This window comes from Penicillium oxalicum, chromosome VIII (assembly GCF_001723175.1).
Source record: "Penicillium oxalicum strain HP7-1 chromosome VIII, whole genome shotgun sequence".
NCBI classification, from domain to species: Eukaryota; Fungi; Ascomycota; class Eurotiomycetes; order Eurotiales; family Aspergillaceae; genus Penicillium; species Penicillium oxalicum.
Window position 1 is genome coordinate 592,549 of NC_064657.1, and position 17,276 is coordinate 609,824.

General features: G+C 48.0%; 4 protein-coding genes and 2 non-coding genes across 6 annotated transcripts; 5 read left to right on the top strand and 1 right to left on the bottom strand.

Moving 5' to 3' along the window:
• Nucleotides 1-253: 253 nt before the first annotated feature.
• Nucleotides 254-7,750, top strand: POX_h09548 (uncharacterized protein; the record flags this gene model as incomplete). Its single annotated transcript, XM_050118301.1, has 1 exon — nucleotides 254-7,750. One exon carries the CDS (start codon nucleotides 254-256, stop codon nucleotides 7,748-7,750), a length of 7,497 nt encoding a protein of 2,498 aa, XP_049965088.1.
• Nucleotides 7,751-8,536: 786 nt separating this feature from the next.
• On the top strand, nucleotides 8,537-8,652 carry POX_rRNA034. Its single transcript, XR_007588125.1, has one exon. It is a non-coding gene; the product is annotated as a 5S ribosomal RNA (ribosomal RNA).
• A 2,948-nt stretch (nucleotides 8,653-11,600) lies between these two features.
• POX_rRNA035 lies at nucleotides 11,601-11,716 on the top strand. Its single transcript, XR_007588126.1, has one exon. It is a non-coding gene; the product is annotated as a 5S ribosomal RNA (ribosomal RNA).
• A 799-nt stretch (nucleotides 11,717-12,515) lies between these two features.
• POX_h09549 (uncharacterized protein) lies at nucleotides 12,516-12,716 on the top strand (the record flags this gene model as incomplete). Its single annotated transcript, XM_050118302.1, has 1 exon — nucleotides 12,516-12,716. One exon carries the CDS (start codon nucleotides 12,516-12,518, stop codon nucleotides 12,714-12,716), a length of 201 nt encoding a protein of 66 aa, XP_049965089.1.
• A 1,675-nt stretch (nucleotides 12,717-14,391) lies between these two features.
• On the top strand, nucleotides 14,392-14,875 carry POX_h09550 (uncharacterized protein; the record flags this gene model as incomplete). Its single annotated transcript, XM_050118303.1, has 3 exons — nucleotides 14,392-14,461; nucleotides 14,519-14,711; nucleotides 14,770-14,875. The coding sequence occupies 3 exons, from the start codon at nucleotides 14,392-14,394 to the stop codon at nucleotides 14,873-14,875; spliced, it is 369 nt and encodes a 122-aa protein (XP_049965090.1).
• An 860-nt stretch (nucleotides 14,876-15,735) lies between these two features.
• POX_h09551 (uncharacterized protein) lies at nucleotides 15,736-16,287 on the bottom strand (the record flags this gene model as incomplete). Its single annotated transcript, XM_050118304.1, has 1 exon — nucleotides 15,736-16,287. The coding sequence occupies one exon, from the start codon at nucleotides 16,285-16,287 to the stop codon at nucleotides 15,736-15,738; it is 552 nt and encodes a 183-aa protein (XP_049965091.1).
• Nucleotides 16,288-17,276: the final 989 nt, after the last annotated feature.

Sequence of the window (17,276 nt, forward strand, 5' to 3'; positions counted from 1 at the left end):
ATTTCGGTTATTCAGAAGAAAAGATGGACCCTACCAAGTGAATTGCTTCCCGTCTGCAAAGGAACGAAGTGCGGAAAAATCCCGAAGGCGAAGAACTTCACAGCCAGCACAAAGGTATAAATAGGAAGCAATGGTAGGGTTCTCACAGAAGTAGAAAATAAAACAACCTCTCTTCCCTTCTTCTTGATACCCCCTTCCAACTGGCTTGTTATATGCCCTTTTTTGGACAAGCAAGTCATTCACAAAAGCAGCCATGGCTCTACAAGCGCAATTACTCCAGGGTCTTCATGCACCCCCGATGATTGTGTCAGAAAGGTTCCAACAAGTCTTTCCTCGCGTGGACGCACGACCAATTCCAACGAAGCGGCCTGGCAGTCCAGATACGGAGACTGAGCTTGTTGACCTGACACCAATTCAGCAAGAGATTATCTCAGCTCTGGGGTTTCAATCAGCATGGACCTCGTTTACGTTTGAGATTCCAGACCAAATGGCCTTCAGCATTGATCGTCTCCGAATGACTTGGCAGGCTGTTGCAGCACACCACCCATTGCTTCGGACTGTCATTGTCCCTAGTGAGAATGGCAATGGTCCCTACCGACAGAGAGTGATGCACCAAGTGATACCTATGGTACTCAGTACTTGGGAGCCAAGCTTCAAGAGCTTGCCCTACTTGGTCTATGATGAAGCGAGTGTCGGCCGCCAGACGTTGACGATCCATTATCATCGCGCTCTGATTGATGTCAAATCGCTACTTCTCATCTGGAATGACTTCGAACTCTTCTTTCATGGCTTTTCATTCCCACCACGCATTCCATTTACCACATACGCCAAAGCAATTGCCCTTCGAGGAAGCCAAGAAGCATCCAAATTCTGGGACAGTTATCTCCAAGGATATTCTGCCAGCCGTCTCTTTGCGCGCAACCTCGTTGCTCAGACAAAGGTTAAAACGAGTGTGTACGGCGATGTGAGCCTTCTCTCCCAAGTTGAGAAGTTTGCACACGAGCATCAAGTCAGCGTGAAAGCGGTGTTCCTTGCCGGATGGGCTGTCACTCTATCTCGCCACCTGCAGAGTCACGATGTGGCCTTTTATACCAACCTTCGGGATTGCAGCTTCGACCCGACGGAGTATGTTGTTGGTCCAATGGACGTAATCGCCCCCGTTCGAATTCAGCTGTTGGAGAGGGAGACCGCGCTCGAGGCCGTCCATAGACTGGAGGGTGAAAAGAGAACCGTTTCTCAATATTCCTATCTGGGAGGAGCTTCCATCAGGAAGCACGGTCACATTCAAACATCTCTGTCATCCATGTTCACCGTTCGCGAATCGGAAATCCCCGTGCACAATGTTGAGAACCCCGACATTACCACAGAAACCACACTCAACTTCGCAACTCGTCAACTCACTCTGGTCCATGACTCGAGTCTCTCATCCCCCCGAGCCACGATCATCTTGCAGCACTTCTGGGAGGCCATCCAGCAGATCATCACCAGTCCAAATGACCAGTATCAGAGCTTGAGGCTCACATCCGAGCAAGAAAATAGCTCTCTGTTGAGCTTCAGGTCCTCTTCTGGAAATGTCTCTCCTCGGATGGTGCACAACCTCATTGAGGAGCAGGCTTCTACCGATGGAAATGCTCCTGCTCTACAGTTTGAGCTCAGTGAGTTCATGAGCTTTACTCAACTGAATGCTGCTGCAAACCGTGTCGCCCATCGTCTTACTGGGCTGATGTCTCCAGGAACCATTGTTCCGGTTCATATGGATATATCCGTTCAGTTCGTGGTTGGTCTTCTGGCTATTCTCAAGGCAGGAGGTGCCTATGTGATTCTCGATCCTTTCCAGCCACCATCTCGCAAAGCATACATTCTCAACGATGTCAAAGCACCTTTCTGTCTGACGAATGGAGGGCCTATCGAAGGGATTGCAGATGTGCCGGCTTACTCAGTTGAAGATCTCATGCAGAATTCCACCCCAGATGCGGAAAACAATCTGGTCTTGTCTCTTGACCCTGAGCAGCCTGCATACATCATTTATACCTCAGGGTCCACCGGCACCCCCAAAGGTGTGATCTTGAGTCACCGCGCAGCTTCCACAGGAATTTTGTGCGCTCCAACCGTGCCCAACAACCGCAATCTGCTTTTCTACAATCCTATCTTCTCGGCAGCCCAGAGAACCATTCTGTCGACTTTGGCCAAGGGTGGCTGTCTCTGTCTGGCAAGTCGACCGAATCTTCAAAGATCTCTGATGCGCCTCATCAATGATATGGAAATCAATTCTCTTGGTATAACATCCTCAACCATTGCGCTTTTGGATCCCGAGATGGTTCCTACGCTGCAGAGAATCAACCTCACGGGTGAATCGCTAGACCCTTCCGTTGTTGCACGATGGGCCAACCGTGTTGAGCTGAGGAACAACTACGGCCTTAGTGAATGTACACAACTCACCTGGGGTCGACAATTGTGTTCAGGAGAGCAACAGTCCTCTCAAAATGTTGGACAGCCATCTGACACGACATCTGCCTATATTCTGGACCCGGATACATGCAACCTAACACCATTCCTGGTTGCAGGAGAGCTGTGTCTCGAAGGTCCCCAAATTGCGAGTGGCTATTTGAATCGGAAAGAAGCAACGGAGAAGGTCTTTGTCGATAGCCCTTTCACTCCAGGGCGCAAGCTGTATCGGACCGGTGACATGGCCATTCGACTGGAAGACGGCACTGTTGAAATTGTCGGCCGGATTGACTTCCAAACCAAGATCAACGGTCAGCGAGTAGAGCCCGGGGAGATCTCCGCTTTCCTTCATCAGCAAAGCTTGGTTCACGCAGCGGTAGTAGTGGCTGCCACTGTCGAGGAAGAAAAAGTTCTCGTTGCTTGCGTTTCGCCGAGTGACACATCGCTGTCCTGGCCTCAAGTGGTCTCTACCCTCCGAGCAGCAACGCTTGCCAGTCTCCCATCCTATATGACGCCTGCATACTGGCTGTCATTCGACAAGCTGCCGGTCAATCACAATGGAAAGACGGACGTGCTGAAACTGAGGAACAAAATCCAGGCAATGGATCGATCTGAGCTGATTAGTGCCTCAATGGATACAGAGGAAGTTCAGCGAGAACTGTCTGATGTGGAAAAGGTACTCCAGTCCGTCTGGAGTAAGGTTCTTTCTCTCCCCTCGGAGGTTGTCACAATCAACAAGTCATTCCTGGCGCTGGGAGGCGACTCACTCAAGGCCTTGCTGGTTATTTCGGAATTATTGTCCCGCAACTACCTTGCGGAGCTTGGTGATATCCTTCGCGCGGACTCTTTAGCCACCGCGGCTTCCTCTTTGGTTTATCAAGAAAACGCATCTGCGGAGCAGGATTCCCCCGCACCATTCAGTTTGATGGCAGACAAAACGGACGTGGATCGGACAACATTTGAAGATGTATACCCTGCCACACCGTTCCAGGAGAGCGTCATCTCCGCGCATCAGGTTGCTGGAGGATATGTGTATCACCGCGCGTTCGACATTGAAGGGTACGACGTGCCTCGGCTTCAGCAAGCTTTTCAGATGGTGATCAACAACAATGCCATCTATCGAACTGGGTTCGTGGCCCGTGGTACAGGTTTCTTGCAGATGGTCCATCGACAGTTCACGCTATCTTGGGACATTGTCAATGACACGGCCTCCGTCGATTCCTATGTATCGCATGTTCATAAGCAAGAGATGGACATCGCGCAACCTCTCATTCGCGCAGCAATTCTGAATGGTCAGATCCTCGTGATTATCATGCACCACGTTCTGTTTGATTTCTGGTCCTCCAAGTTTCTCTTTCAAGATGCTGCAGCCATCTACAACAATCAGACGGTGACTTCCAGGCTGCCATTCAACATGTTCGTCCGGCACTATCAACAACGAGTGAACGAAAAAGAGGCCTCAGAGTTCTGGTCCCATTACCTCCAGAATTCTTCTGCTACACGTTTGACCACAGAGGAGATGCCATTCAATACCGCGAGTCGAATTTTCCGCCAGAGCCTCCGGGAGTTTTCAGCATCTGCAGGAGTCACCCCGGGTGCTCTCATGTACGCGGTATGGTCTATAATTCTGTGGAAGCATACTGGAAATTCTGAGGTCACCTTCGGTGTAACTTTATCCGGACGTGATGCTCCGATTGTCGGGGTTCAGGATCTGAACGGCCCGACAATGACGACTGTTCCTGTCCGAATTCAACTGGAACCTACAATGAGCCTCATGAAAGTCGTTGACTTGGTGCAACAGGAAATCTGGAATGTTGCCCGCTACTCCCAGCTTGGGCTCCGCAGGGTACTAAAAGCATCTGGCCAAGACTCTAGTCTCTTTGATTCCATGGTCAACTTCCTTGTCAAGTCTGATATTGGTCCAGATGCGACTGCCTTGAAGCCATATGGGGAACGACCCATCTGGAACACCGGTTTCAACTCTCTAGAGGTTGAAGAGACGATGAGTGGAGAGTTTGAAATTCGTCTGTCCGGATATATGGAGTCTGTCAGGACCAAGTTCATCATGGAGGAAGTCGTACTATTGCTCGAAACCATCGTCAGGAACGGGCAAAAGTCACTCAAAGATGTGGACATTGTCCCCCCCTCGGAGGCACTGTTCCTCCAGCAGATGTCTACCTTGCCGACTGTCACTGATGCCAAGTTCCTGCACAAGCGCTTTGAAGTCACCGCGTTGGAGGCTGGGGACCGTGTGGCCATCGAGTTTGAAAAAGATGAGCCTGTCAGCTACCGAGAGTTGAACAGTCGGGCTAACCAGTGGGCGAGGTATCTTGTCCAGCAGGGCATTGGGGCAGACTCTTTGGTTCCAGTCTGTTTGGGCAAATCTGTTGAGATGATCACGATCATTCTGGCGATTCTCAAGGCAGGAGGAGGTTTCGTCCCACTGGATCCCGAAAACCCTTCCGAGCGAAACAACTTCATCGTGAGAGACGTGTCTGCCACCATTGTTCTGACTGAAGAAAGCCTGTGTGAAATCTTTGAAGCCGATTCCGGCGTGAAGGTCGTCGACATCTACAACACTCACGTCTCGGACTTTGCTGACAGCAATTTGGATATCGTGGATCTGGAGCCTCATAACCTGGCGTACGCCATCTACACATCCGGCTCGACAGGTCTTCCGAAGGGAGTCTTGGTTCCTCATCAATCCATTGCCGCTGGCATTGAAAGTATTTCGATGGCAGAGAGTTGGCAGCCTGAGTGGCGCGTTCTGCAATTCTCCAATTATGTATTTGACGTGTCTGTCGGTGATATCTTTTGCACACTCGGCATAGGTGCCACCCTCTGCATGGCTCCCATGGAATCTCTTCTCTCCGACCTAGCACAGGTGATCAACTCGATGGGAGTGAACCGACTCTTCCTGACACCCACTGTCGCCAAGTTGATTCACCCGACTGAGGTGCCAGGTGTCAAAGGCCTGTACTTGGCTGGGGAGCCAGTCACCCCCGATCTCGTGGAAATTTGGACCCCACATTGCGTGGTCATGAACTGCTATGGACCGACTGAGGCTTCAATTCTCGCAGCCGCAGGCTATATTGAGCCCGGTGGGAATGCCCGAGTCATTGGACACCCGCTCCCAAACTGCGCCGCCATGATCTTGGAGGTGGACAGCCTGAGACTTGCGCCATACGGAGCTGTTGGAGAGCTTTGCCTGAGTGGTCCTCAGTTGGCGCGAGGTTATCTCAATCGGCCAGAAGCGACAGCAAACGCTTTCGTTCTGCGCGGCGGTGACCGTGTTTACCGGACAGGAGATCTTTCACGATGGCTCCAGAACAAACGCATTGAATGTTTTGGCAGAAAGGATAGTCAAGTCAAGATCAATGGACATCGGATTGAGCTGGGTGAGATTGAGAGCGCCATCCTGAAGACGAACCAGGTCCAACACGCAATCGTCAGCGTTGTGGAAATTCAAAAGAAGATGCAACTGGCAGCCTTCTGCGTGGTCGATTCTCGGAATCCCAATGGTATCCTTCCCGCCGAAGAATACCTTGAGACGCTGACAACTGTGAGCATCAGCTTGACCTCCCTGCCACCATACATGGTTCCAACTATTTGGATTCCTGTCGGAACGCTGCCTCTACTTCCATCTGGAAAGACGAACCGCAAAAAGCTCCTGGAATGGATCAACGGCATGGGTAGCGATGAGCTACAACAATATTCCAACACGGGTGCCCAGGCCGAGTTTGTCGCGCCAGTCAGTACGGAGGAGATTCTTCTACAGGGTCTCTGGGCAGGTCTGTTTCACAAAGATGCCAGCGAAATCAGCAGTACCAGCCCTTTCTTTGCCCATGGTGGAGACTCCATCTCAGCAATTAACCTGGTTAGCAAGTGCAAGGGTGCAGGGTATGTCCTCGCGGTCAGTGACGTGCTTGCCTTTCCACTGCTCTCGGATATGGCCCGTCGTATGAGGCCTGTCAAAAAGGATTCGACCAAGATTGAACATGTCTCTTTTACGGCATCCGATGAGACTTACGCCACTATTGCTGCGGCGGGAGTTCGCCAGACAGATATCGAGACCATCTACCGGGCCCCCCCGGGAGTTGAAGATTTCCTCGTTCGTGGCGCTAAGGCGGAGCAGTTCTGGCAGTGCCAGACCGTTCGACCTCTGCCCAGTGTGATCGACTTCGACCGCTGGATCGAGATTACCACCGAGCTTACCGCAAGAAATGAGATTCTACGCTCCATGTGGTTGGAGGCGGACGGAACGTGGCTCCAGGTGGTGTTGTCCAAGCCCGTTCTGGATCTGCAGATCATTCCTTGCGAGTCGGAAAGTGACAAAGAGGAGAAGATCAACCAGACCTGGGACAAGCCGTTTGAGATTGGGATGCCTTTCATCCGTTACCGTCTGTTTGTTCTACCAGATGGACAGCGCGACCTGCTGCTCAAGATACACCACGCCATGTATGACGGAACCCTGCTTCGCATCTTCGATGACGAATTCAAGGCTCTCTTCAAGAAGCAGTCTGTTCCAGAGACAGTGTCTTTCCGTGACTACGTATCCTACATGGATTCAACTGACCGAGAGAAGTCTCTCGTCTTCTGGAAAGACCTGTTACAGGATAATCTGTCCCCGTTCCCTGAAGCCAAGCATCCTATCAGTTCGGCAATGAGAATCGCCACCACAGACCGAAAGGTGGATTCCTTCGCAGCGCACTGCGGTATCACCGTTCCCATCGTCTTCCAGACAGCCTTCAGTCTCCTCCTCTGTCGCCTCAGTGGGCGCACTGATGTCACTTATGACAACCTGATCACTGGCCGCAATGTCGACATGGAGGAAGCCCAGACCATCGCGGGCACTTGTGCCAACTTCCTCCCTTTCCGAAGTGCCTTTACTGAAGAAACCACAATCAAAGAACTCCTGAAGGACACCCAGTCGCTCTTCTGGATCACAACCGAGAATGGCAACGTCAGTCTCAATGACATCTATGGTTCCATGAACCAGGATCGGGATACTTCCGCCTCGCGCGCGTTGTTCCTATTCCAGCCATTTGACCAAGCCCCTCCTACCGCCAATGTTGTCGAAAAACATATGCGCTGGATGGTGATGGCGCTCAGCAAGGTGCGCATGCCTATTGACTACGCACTTCATCTGGAGGTCTCCAAGACGCCGACCGGGTACACCTTGAAGTTCAAGTATGACCCGAAACTTTACAGCGACGATCAGTTGGATGGACTCATGGGGTCATTCTTGGATATTCTGGAGAAGATGATGTCGCACTCTCGAAGTCGGGTGATGACAATTGTTTGACATGTTTCTTTTCAAAAAAAAGATTTTTTTCCTGTGATATTCAATTTTTGTTGATATTCTTGCGTTTTCGTTTACTAGATCACATTGATTTTCCGTTCCAAAGTCTACAGTTATTTTGAGTCGACAGATGATAGGACTAATGCCTGGTACTCATCATATGTACCACGAGACGTTGACATGTTGACGGGGATGAACCGCATGGAGAACTTCTGTTCTTCAAGCTTATTGTACACATTTTGTGGCCTGATTAGATTGAATTCAAGTATTGCCTCAGCCCCTTATTCGAACAGCAAGTTACCTAGGTAGAAATGGAAACAGAATAGAATATTGTAACAGCGCCCTCGGCTCATGTTTATGGCATCAGATCAGGCGAGAAGACCTAGATAGATGAGAACGGGATGAGAGTGGATTTTAGAAAGGAGCAAGGAAGAATCTTCTCACCAATATCATCTCATACTCGCTCTAACATAAAATTCGACGCCGTTCTAGAGCCCAGGGCGCATTGAAAATTCACTGCGTACTGTAATAGGCTTGAGAACAGCTAGACGGACGGGGAGCCCTATTTTACGCCCTGTGCACATACATACTTGGCAACTGATTGTAGAAGATTGTATTCCTTTCCTCCAGTCTGACTGAGCTTAGCCACTTTGATTATGTCACCTACTCCCTATTATACAGATTAGAGATAATACCGGAGTTGATTTATTATAATACTATTTGTCTGAGCTTATCAGAATCAAGTTCTCCTCTGGTTTACTAAAGAGGTAAAAAGAAATTGTGTAAAAACATACAACAGCCAGGATTCGCATGTGGTCACCCACCATACTACTAACTGGCCGGCGTGTGGCTTAAGTACGGCTGAGCGGACGGGAAGCCCTGTTTTCCACACCCTGTGGTCGTATGTGCTTCATATGGCATAATAGCTTGCTATAATCTCAAGCCCATATCTTATTAGGCATGTATAGTTGTACACAATTTTTCCTGAATGACCGTCAAAAGTTGACGACTCAAATCATCACCTTTTGATTTTTCCTACCTTAAAATTTGCGGCGCATTCATATTTTCGGCACATGATAGGTTCAACGAGCCCCCCCATCTACCGATCGATCTCTTCTCGACCGAGTCAATACTTGTATCAAGTCTATTCCATGCTTCAGTTTCAGTAGTGCATTTTATTTGTCCCCCCTTCCAGCTTTTGATTTGAACAAGTCAGTTGCACCCACATTGTCTTTGTAATTAAAGAGGTGTAGATTTCCAAAATTATCTGTATTTATTATTCATTTTGTAAGACATCTCATACCTAATCTAAGTATCAAAAAACCTCCGAAGACGACATTTTTGCTGCTTGGCAAGGAGCTGAGAAGACCTTGATCGAATCAACAGACCAGCTTCCCAGATTGAAGCGCCATTCTGGTGCTCGCTTCATCCTTGGCTCGCCCTCTTCCGAGAATTCTGGGCTCGTCTGACCGGTATCCTCCAGAATTTGGCATACCTGACTGGGAGAGAATCATGTCCGATTCAAATAAAACAGCCATTAGTCGGAGCCCTGCTGAACCCCACCTTCGGGGTCTTGTGGCCTGAGAATGAGTTCTGGGTGTATGTCAACCCGTCATGGTTGGCCGCTTCATCAGCATCGGACCGATTCCAGTAGTGGTGAGTTTCCAGGTGGAGAGAGGCTCCAAATGCCGAATTACTCTAATTCCCAAGGATGATCAATTAACCCGACAGTTATGACCCTTACATAGATGAGATCTGGAATTTCTAACTTGGAGTCTCTAATCTGGTGATCTTTGCCCTTTCGATTGCGGCCGCAGATACTGATTGTGTCTCGGTATTTCATTTTTTTGGTTGGCTGCCAGCTTCTTTGTCTATTGGTATTATTGTTTCAGGTACTTGTGTACGGATTGAGGTGTATAGCTGTCCATTCCTCAACATGGAAGACTTGTGTGCCGTACTTCCGAGTCCTCCATCATGTGCTTGTCAAAAAGAAGTTTTGAGGATATGTTGGGTTTCACCCACGAAGTAATACATAACTAGGGACGTGGTGAGTTTGCTATCATCACTGCGTGGTTTTGGATTGAATTCCAAGGATCTCAGCTTACTACGCATGTATCACCCCAGGGATCCATCCTAGACAAAGTAGACAAATGTTGATCAAGACACTTGCACCACAACCACTCCTGAACAAGACAGCAAGTGGCGGTAGAAAAAAAGCAAGCAGAATATTGCAACAGTTCCTGAAGTCATGGTCTCAGCGGTGAAGAATGCGGTAATGCTTTCAGCTCAAGAGTGACTTACACTTGATCTCTAGGTCTCTCAGCAGGAAAACTTTGCATCATAGGGGCCTGATATTGGGGCGGCACGTGAGCCTCCTCGTCGTGGGGCATTTTTACCATGCCTTTATCGAGCGCAACCACCCTTTAAAAGTAGGATTTTGATTTCTTTTCGTACTAAGCAAGCGGTTGTGAGGTGAGCAGGAGACAAGAGGTTGACAAGAACCTCAGCAAGTTCTGATACCAGCACCGTGCTTCTTAAATGGATCCTTTGTCTTGAACGTGGCGCATTACACCACAGAAAAAGTCTCGTACTCGTTCTTGTTATCTCCTCTTATGGATAGGCTGAACAGTTAGACACTGTGGTTGGTGGATCGCGGCCAGTGGATCTTATCATCGAGATCTCCAGGTAGTCATGGAGATGATCCACGTGGCTGCGACACTAATTAGAGCCGATCAAGGAGGCTTTTTGATTGGTTGCGAACTGTGTCACATTATTGATATCAATTCGACTAAATCCTCTCGGTGATCCTCGGCACGAATATGCAGAAATTTCCCCATCGAGTATAGTCCGTATCAAGATCTCTTTAGGTCGTTTTTGAGCCTCTTCGGCCTAGCAGCAAAATCCATGGAGCCTTTTGGAGAATTCGAACAATGAGCCAATCACATAATTCCGATTTCGACTGGGTGTCCCATTTGGACATGACTTGGCTTCAGCCTCAAAAAGACTACCACAGCACCCATTATTAAGTAATTGACGGTCGAGGATCGAGTGTAAATTTTTGTTTCAAGGATTATTCAGAGCTAAGATCGACGATGAATAGAATCTGCAATGCACCACAAAGGCCTAATATGTTTTGAAGTTCAATAATGGCTGCTAATTTAATTAAGATGCCATGATGCTATCCACTCGGAGTTGGCTACAAGGCCGCCGCGGTGATGTGATGCGCAAGGCTAACTTGCGCAAGTGAGTGAAGCAGCTCAAACAGTTGTGGGAAAGAGAATCACGTCTGTGCCGTTCGGGCGTCCTTAAAATGGAAATTATTGATCAAAATACAAGTTATATACCCAACAAAAAACTCTCAGTATTTCCTGGGGCACTACCATAACCCCCAAGGGAGTGCGTTGGTGCCAGAAAAAGGGCAAAAAGCAGTCGGGTCGATTGGCATCACTAATCATACATTTTGAGCCGAGTCAATAGTAATGTATTCTGAGAAGATGGAAGCTCGATCAAAGAAATACAAAAAGTCAAAGGAAAAAAAACATACAACAGTCAGGATTCGCATGTGGTCACCCACCATACTACTAACTGACCGGCGTGTGGCTTGAGTACGGCTGAGCGGACGGGAAGCCCTATTTTCCACACCCTGTGGTCGTATGTGGTTGAAAAACAATAGTATTGGATTATATCTTCTATACCAGAGCTTGACTAGGCAGGTTGTCTAGATTATCTTATTCAGTCTCCTTTTTAAGGATGTACTTATTATTCTGTTGTAGTGACATATTACTAAGCTCTTGAGAATCCTGCTTATTCTCGTCTAGTCATTAAGAGAGAACAAAAACAGAAAATTCAAAAACATACAACAGCCAGGATTCGCATGTGGTCACCCACCATACTACTAACTGGCCGGCGTGTGGCTTAAGTACGGCTGAGCGGACGGGAAGCCCTGTTCTCCACACCCTATGGTCGTATGTGCAAGCCCAGTAGTTGAGGTAATTCATATCCCTCACATCGAATTCAAATCAGTAGGTATGTTTCATGAAATACACAAGAGCTCTACATATTGTTTAACTTCATTGTAGTATCCTAATTAAATATCAGCTACCTAGTGGCCAGATGTCATGTATCGAAGTGGATGGGCTGCAGTACACTCACCACTCACCCAGGCCACTGATAATTAGCAAGATAGCATTTGAGGTTAGTGCCCGAGATGAGTCTGCGGGGAGAATATATACATGTACGATTTTGCTGTGCGAGGTTGTTATACGAGTCGCCAATAACGTCGATCGCCTTGACGCATTAGCGTGTCAGCTTCCACATAATGGATTCGAGAATGGTTATAATTACCGTCTCCTCGCACCACAGGATTGATTCCAACTGCAGTCCAATCCGTCCAGTCAGTAGCCAGTGAATCGCCATAATCAAGTCACTCATTCCTTCCTTGCTGGCTATCCTTTCCCTTTACTACTGCCGGTACACCAGCAAATTCAGCCCACCACAATTACGTGGACGCAGTTTACTCGCAATAAGACTTCTCTCGTGAGCTCGAATCATGCTTCTGACTAAGAGTGCCGAAGTGGGATATCACAGTCTCTGACACAACCGCACTGCAAATGTTAGGTTTGCGTCCGTCAGAAGCTAAGCGATGCGCCAAGTATAGCCAGTTGCCCTGAACAAACCAAGCCATGCAGCGAGAATCTGTATTAACAGCCTTGTGGTAACAGGACTGATTGACTCACGTGGGACGGCTGAACCATAAGGAGTCTCGACGATGTCCTATCCGATGATCAAAAATATCCCTGCGAACGTGGCTGGTGGTGTCAGCCTGTCAAAAGAGAATCCAGCTGCCGCCGATCGGATCAGGTCTTCCTGCCTCCGAGAGGGTCTCCTTTGGGAATTAAATTCTGCATGCATTTCCACTGTCATGATGGCAGTCTTTTCTATCAAAGAAATGTTGGAAAATCAATCTTAAAAGCTTTCTCCACATGCTCAAACGGAGCTTCGGCCATGGTGCCAATGGAAGCGATGTATGAAAGACCTAGTGTTTGTCAAAACCTGAACCTATCTCTGTTGTGTTGTCAATCTTGTTATGATTTCACTGAGGCAATGAGGCTCATTCCCTGAGCTATTCTTGAATACTTCCCTTGTCACTTTCTTTCCCAAGGACCAGAGTATCAGTATAGCCGTGACTACGGATCATCATCCAAAGGACAAGGTCATTTGTCCCCACTCAAAGTGGCGAGGAAGAACCCTGCATCACTAGTAAATTGTGCCCTCTGTTGCAGACTAAAAGCTCTGCACCGTAGCACTACATTCGCGGGGAGTCTCGGAGTTGGTGACTTTTGGATACTCCACCGCCTGGTGGACCTCGGACTCTCCTATGTAGGCGAGTCAGCCCGATGTCGAAAGATGAGATTTCCATTTCACAACCCACAACGATCAGCTAGAATCACGCGATATGGACATACATAGTTGCGGTGTGGCCATTTTCTGCTTGTTTTCCTTTTTTCCCTTCAAGCTTTAATAGACAGCTTGTAAAGTGACTAGTTTGAAACAAATTCCGCTTCAGCACACACACACACACACACACACACCACACACACACACACACACACCATTCGCCATCACCCAGCGGCTTCTAATTGAATAGCCTCCATTTGCCCCAAAAGGCGGTCTCTTGGTGCTTGGTAATTGGCTTTTGATTTGTAGCCCCCCAGCCTACCTTGGTTAGAACTTCTCATCTACATCGACCACACCATTCCTTTCTCCTCGTTCTGGTTGCGGCTCCTTCTTGTCGCTGGTCCCCGAGGCTTGGCATCTGCATTTACCACCAAACTCCAACTTAGATTGGCCGAATGAAAAGCGAGGCTGACGCTGACAGCTTAATTGCAGAAAGTTGAAAGCGGGTTAGCCCGGTATGGCTACCGTGATTACGACCTTGGGAAGACCCTGCATAGATCCCGTTAATGATAGGTGCCAAGAGCCCTCTCCACTTCGCCAAGAAACCCTTTATGAGATAATTAGCCCCCTTCTTCACCGTTGTGAATCATGCCGTCCATCAATATTAGGTCATTTCCTTCCCTTATAGAGCCCTCGTGCTTGACTATCTTATCAAGAATCTATTCGCGTCGTCGGGAATAGACGGATTCCCTGGAGATCACATAGCCGCAGAGAGGTTCGCAACAATGCTCCACGTGTGCTCCTAGATCAAGCAACCTCTAGCGCAGAACTCGGTGGCGTTGCTAAAGGGACCGTTAGGCGTCCAGCCTAAGATGTAAGAATCTCATTTCTATGTACTCCGTATACCACCTCACCAATTGTTCCAATCAAGCTCGAGATTTCCAAAAACAATGTGGATTCTGGATTATTGGCTATTGGCAGTTCTGTGGAACTTGGAAGGACCCCTATCTCCAGATCTGGACGTGAGCATGATTGTTGAGCGTATTCACCCGCATGAGGTTACACTAAGGCGTCCATTGAACTGCAGTAAGAAAGATCTCTAGATTAACTCTACTTACCGTAAGAGTGGCTCCGACACGCACAGCACATGGAAAGCATATAAATACTTACTCCTCAGCCAAGTATCGAAATTTTTAATTCATCTATCTTCAACGAATAAAACAGTCAATTTCATTCGACAAGCAAATATGCAATTTTTCAACCCCGTGTTTGTGTTGATGGCCTTGGTCACCTCTCAAGCCATTGCCGCACCCGCAGGTAAACACCCTTTCCCTCTCAGTCAAGTGCGTTTGAACCTCCATTGATCAATCATAGCCGAGGTTACGGACCTGGAAGCCCGCGCCAAAAATTGCGTTACTGTCAAAATCTGCCACGGCTACAACTGGGAGGGCGGCTGCTATAAAGAATGCCTGGAAATTGGTAAACCTCATAATATCAGGAAAGAATATCGGAAGAACGTGGGCTCGTTCAAGATCGGAGAGAAGGGGTACGAGTGCACTGCTGGAAGGTAAGTTTGCCACCTCGCGACTATATGTAAAGGATAGGAGCTGATTTTTTTTATCAAGCGCCACGGAGGCGTCGGTGGTCATGCACTATCCTGGAAAGAAAAGACTTGAAGATAGAGCGATCAACCATCTTGACGGATACCAGTGCATGAAGATGAAAAATTAGGCGCTTTCAAAAACTGACATGGTGCTGTTATGGGGCCTGAAGGTTATGTGAGGAAATGACGGGCTTGGTCGTGAGGGGGGGGGGAGGGAATACTGCAATCACTCCAGTGGTGTCACTTTCGGGAAACCGTATGCATGGGCATGTGTATGTACACAATTCGAAAATACAACGTCAGCATCCTATATGATATGCTGCCAGATTTATCAGAAAACGTTTGTTTCATGTAGCCTTGGAAGCAACCTCACACCCGGTTTCGGACCCTACGTAGCAAGTGTAGGTAAGCTTCAGAAGCGGTGGAAAACACGGTGAATCAAATGCTCTGACTGGGCGCTTTTGAAACGAAAATGACAATCGATTGCTGTTCATTGCGTGATATCTAAATAGGCTCCTTACCTGGACATCTGAGTAAATGGTTGCGAAGCTAGTGTCAAGGGAGGATGCTGACTCTATGTGTTTGGATAAGACATGTGTTTTGGAACCACAGGCTGGTCTTTAAACATACGTACAGAGTTCCAGGTTTAGCAAGGCCTTCAATCTATCCACATGTGACCACTATGACTGAGCAACCATATAGGATCCAGGTCTTTTTATACTTGAGCCCCGTACATCATTCCTCGAATCCCTTGACTTGTTTCATTCGTAGGCTGCGCATGAAAATTTAGTTGAAATCCTATCGCAGGAAGAGGAGATGTCGATTTTTTTCATTTAATCAATCTCTGAAATTTGCGGCTGGAACTCGTGGATTTCAATGGTACAATAATCTGGAAAAAAAAAGAGAGAAAAAAGAAAACCAACGAGATGAATAATGGAGCAAAAACAACAGAAAGCCCAAAGGTGCAGAGCCAGAAGCGTGCACGCTCTCATTCGAGTTCACCTTTATAGGTACACTTCATTCTCGAGTGACTGGCCCAGGTAAAGCCACAATTCTCCGAGAACTGATGGTCGTCCCTCACACACTCATATCCGCTTGCGCTAAAATCGTCCAAGGCGGTTAAGATGAGACCCTCTCGACCCCTTCCCTTTCCGCAACTTTTCACGTCTCGCTGCCAGATGCCCTGACCCATAGGAGTGTCCACTTTGACCATATCTTGACTCTTGATGCTGCAGAATTTTTCAAAGGCCGAATCCACAGGGTGATCATTGCAAGACTTGTATTCTCCTTCTTTGCCCCATTTCATAGTGATCAGGTCGCCGCAGTGAGGAAATCCACTGCCGGAAGAGAAGCAGCCGTGGCTGAAAATGAGGTATCCGATCTTCTTCTCGTTTGGTAGATCATCACGTGGGACTAATCCGGATTGGGATCCCTTTTGGGTCAGGATGTTTTTCGCGGTAAAGGAGATGTCAGGATGTGGGACAGCAGTCACGAGAGGAGCCGTCAAGGCTGCAATGAGACTGATGAGGATGGAACGCATAGTGAATGGAGGTAAAATGTGATAGAGATATCTCAATCAAACAGCTGTGGTAGGCTTTTCTTCTTTTGATTTTCCCAAGTCGGGTCGGGTCAGGAAGAGAAGGGTAGAGGAGATAGCTTTTGGGTTTGTGTTTTTTAATTCACTGATGATAGTCCTGTCGAAAATAAGATCGCACCGGCCTTTATATAGATGTTCAACCGCAATGGTCTGACTGAGTGTCCGATTCATAGACGAGCAGTTTATTTTTGCAAGGCTCAGTATCAAACTGAAGCCTGTGCGGTATGAAAACGAAGGGGTGGCGACGAACAAAGTTCAGGCCTCCAGGGCCCCCATACCCTCGGACTTCCCATGATCACAGCAAAACACCATGTCCAGTAACGATAGCAAGTCTCACGAGGGTACAGTCCGGGTCTTCATTTGCACTGCCCTTCTCTTGGACTTGGCGCTTATTCTGAGACCAGTCCCCTCGCCCCGTTTGATGTCAGGCGGATTCTGCGATCTTCATACTAAAACGACCCATATTAGCAGTCGTGACAGCTGATTTATCCTTTGTAACTTTCTTCATTTCTTCTCCAACTTCAAATGATCAATACAATTGGTGATATGCCAAGTCATATTATTCTTGGCGTTGTGTTTGTGGCTGACAATGTTCTCATGGATAGTTGGTGGCGATGCTCGTGCACGCAAAAAAAGTAAAATAAAAACCCTGCTCTAGGTGTGATTTCATCTCGGGCGTTGACACGACTAGTACATGCAGTACATACATAGAAAAGTTTGTGCTGAAATGCATTACCAGCCAGGTTGAGAGATACTAATATAATTACTCGGCGTTGAACATACATCGTCGGCCAACGCTGATTGACTAGTTCATTGCACCTGCACAAAAGAGCGTAAGGGAGATAGATACCCAGCATCCACAGTCCCAAATATTATGTTCTATATTGACTATTTTTACCTCTGGTTCGCCCTTCTATGACTCTTTGAAGTAA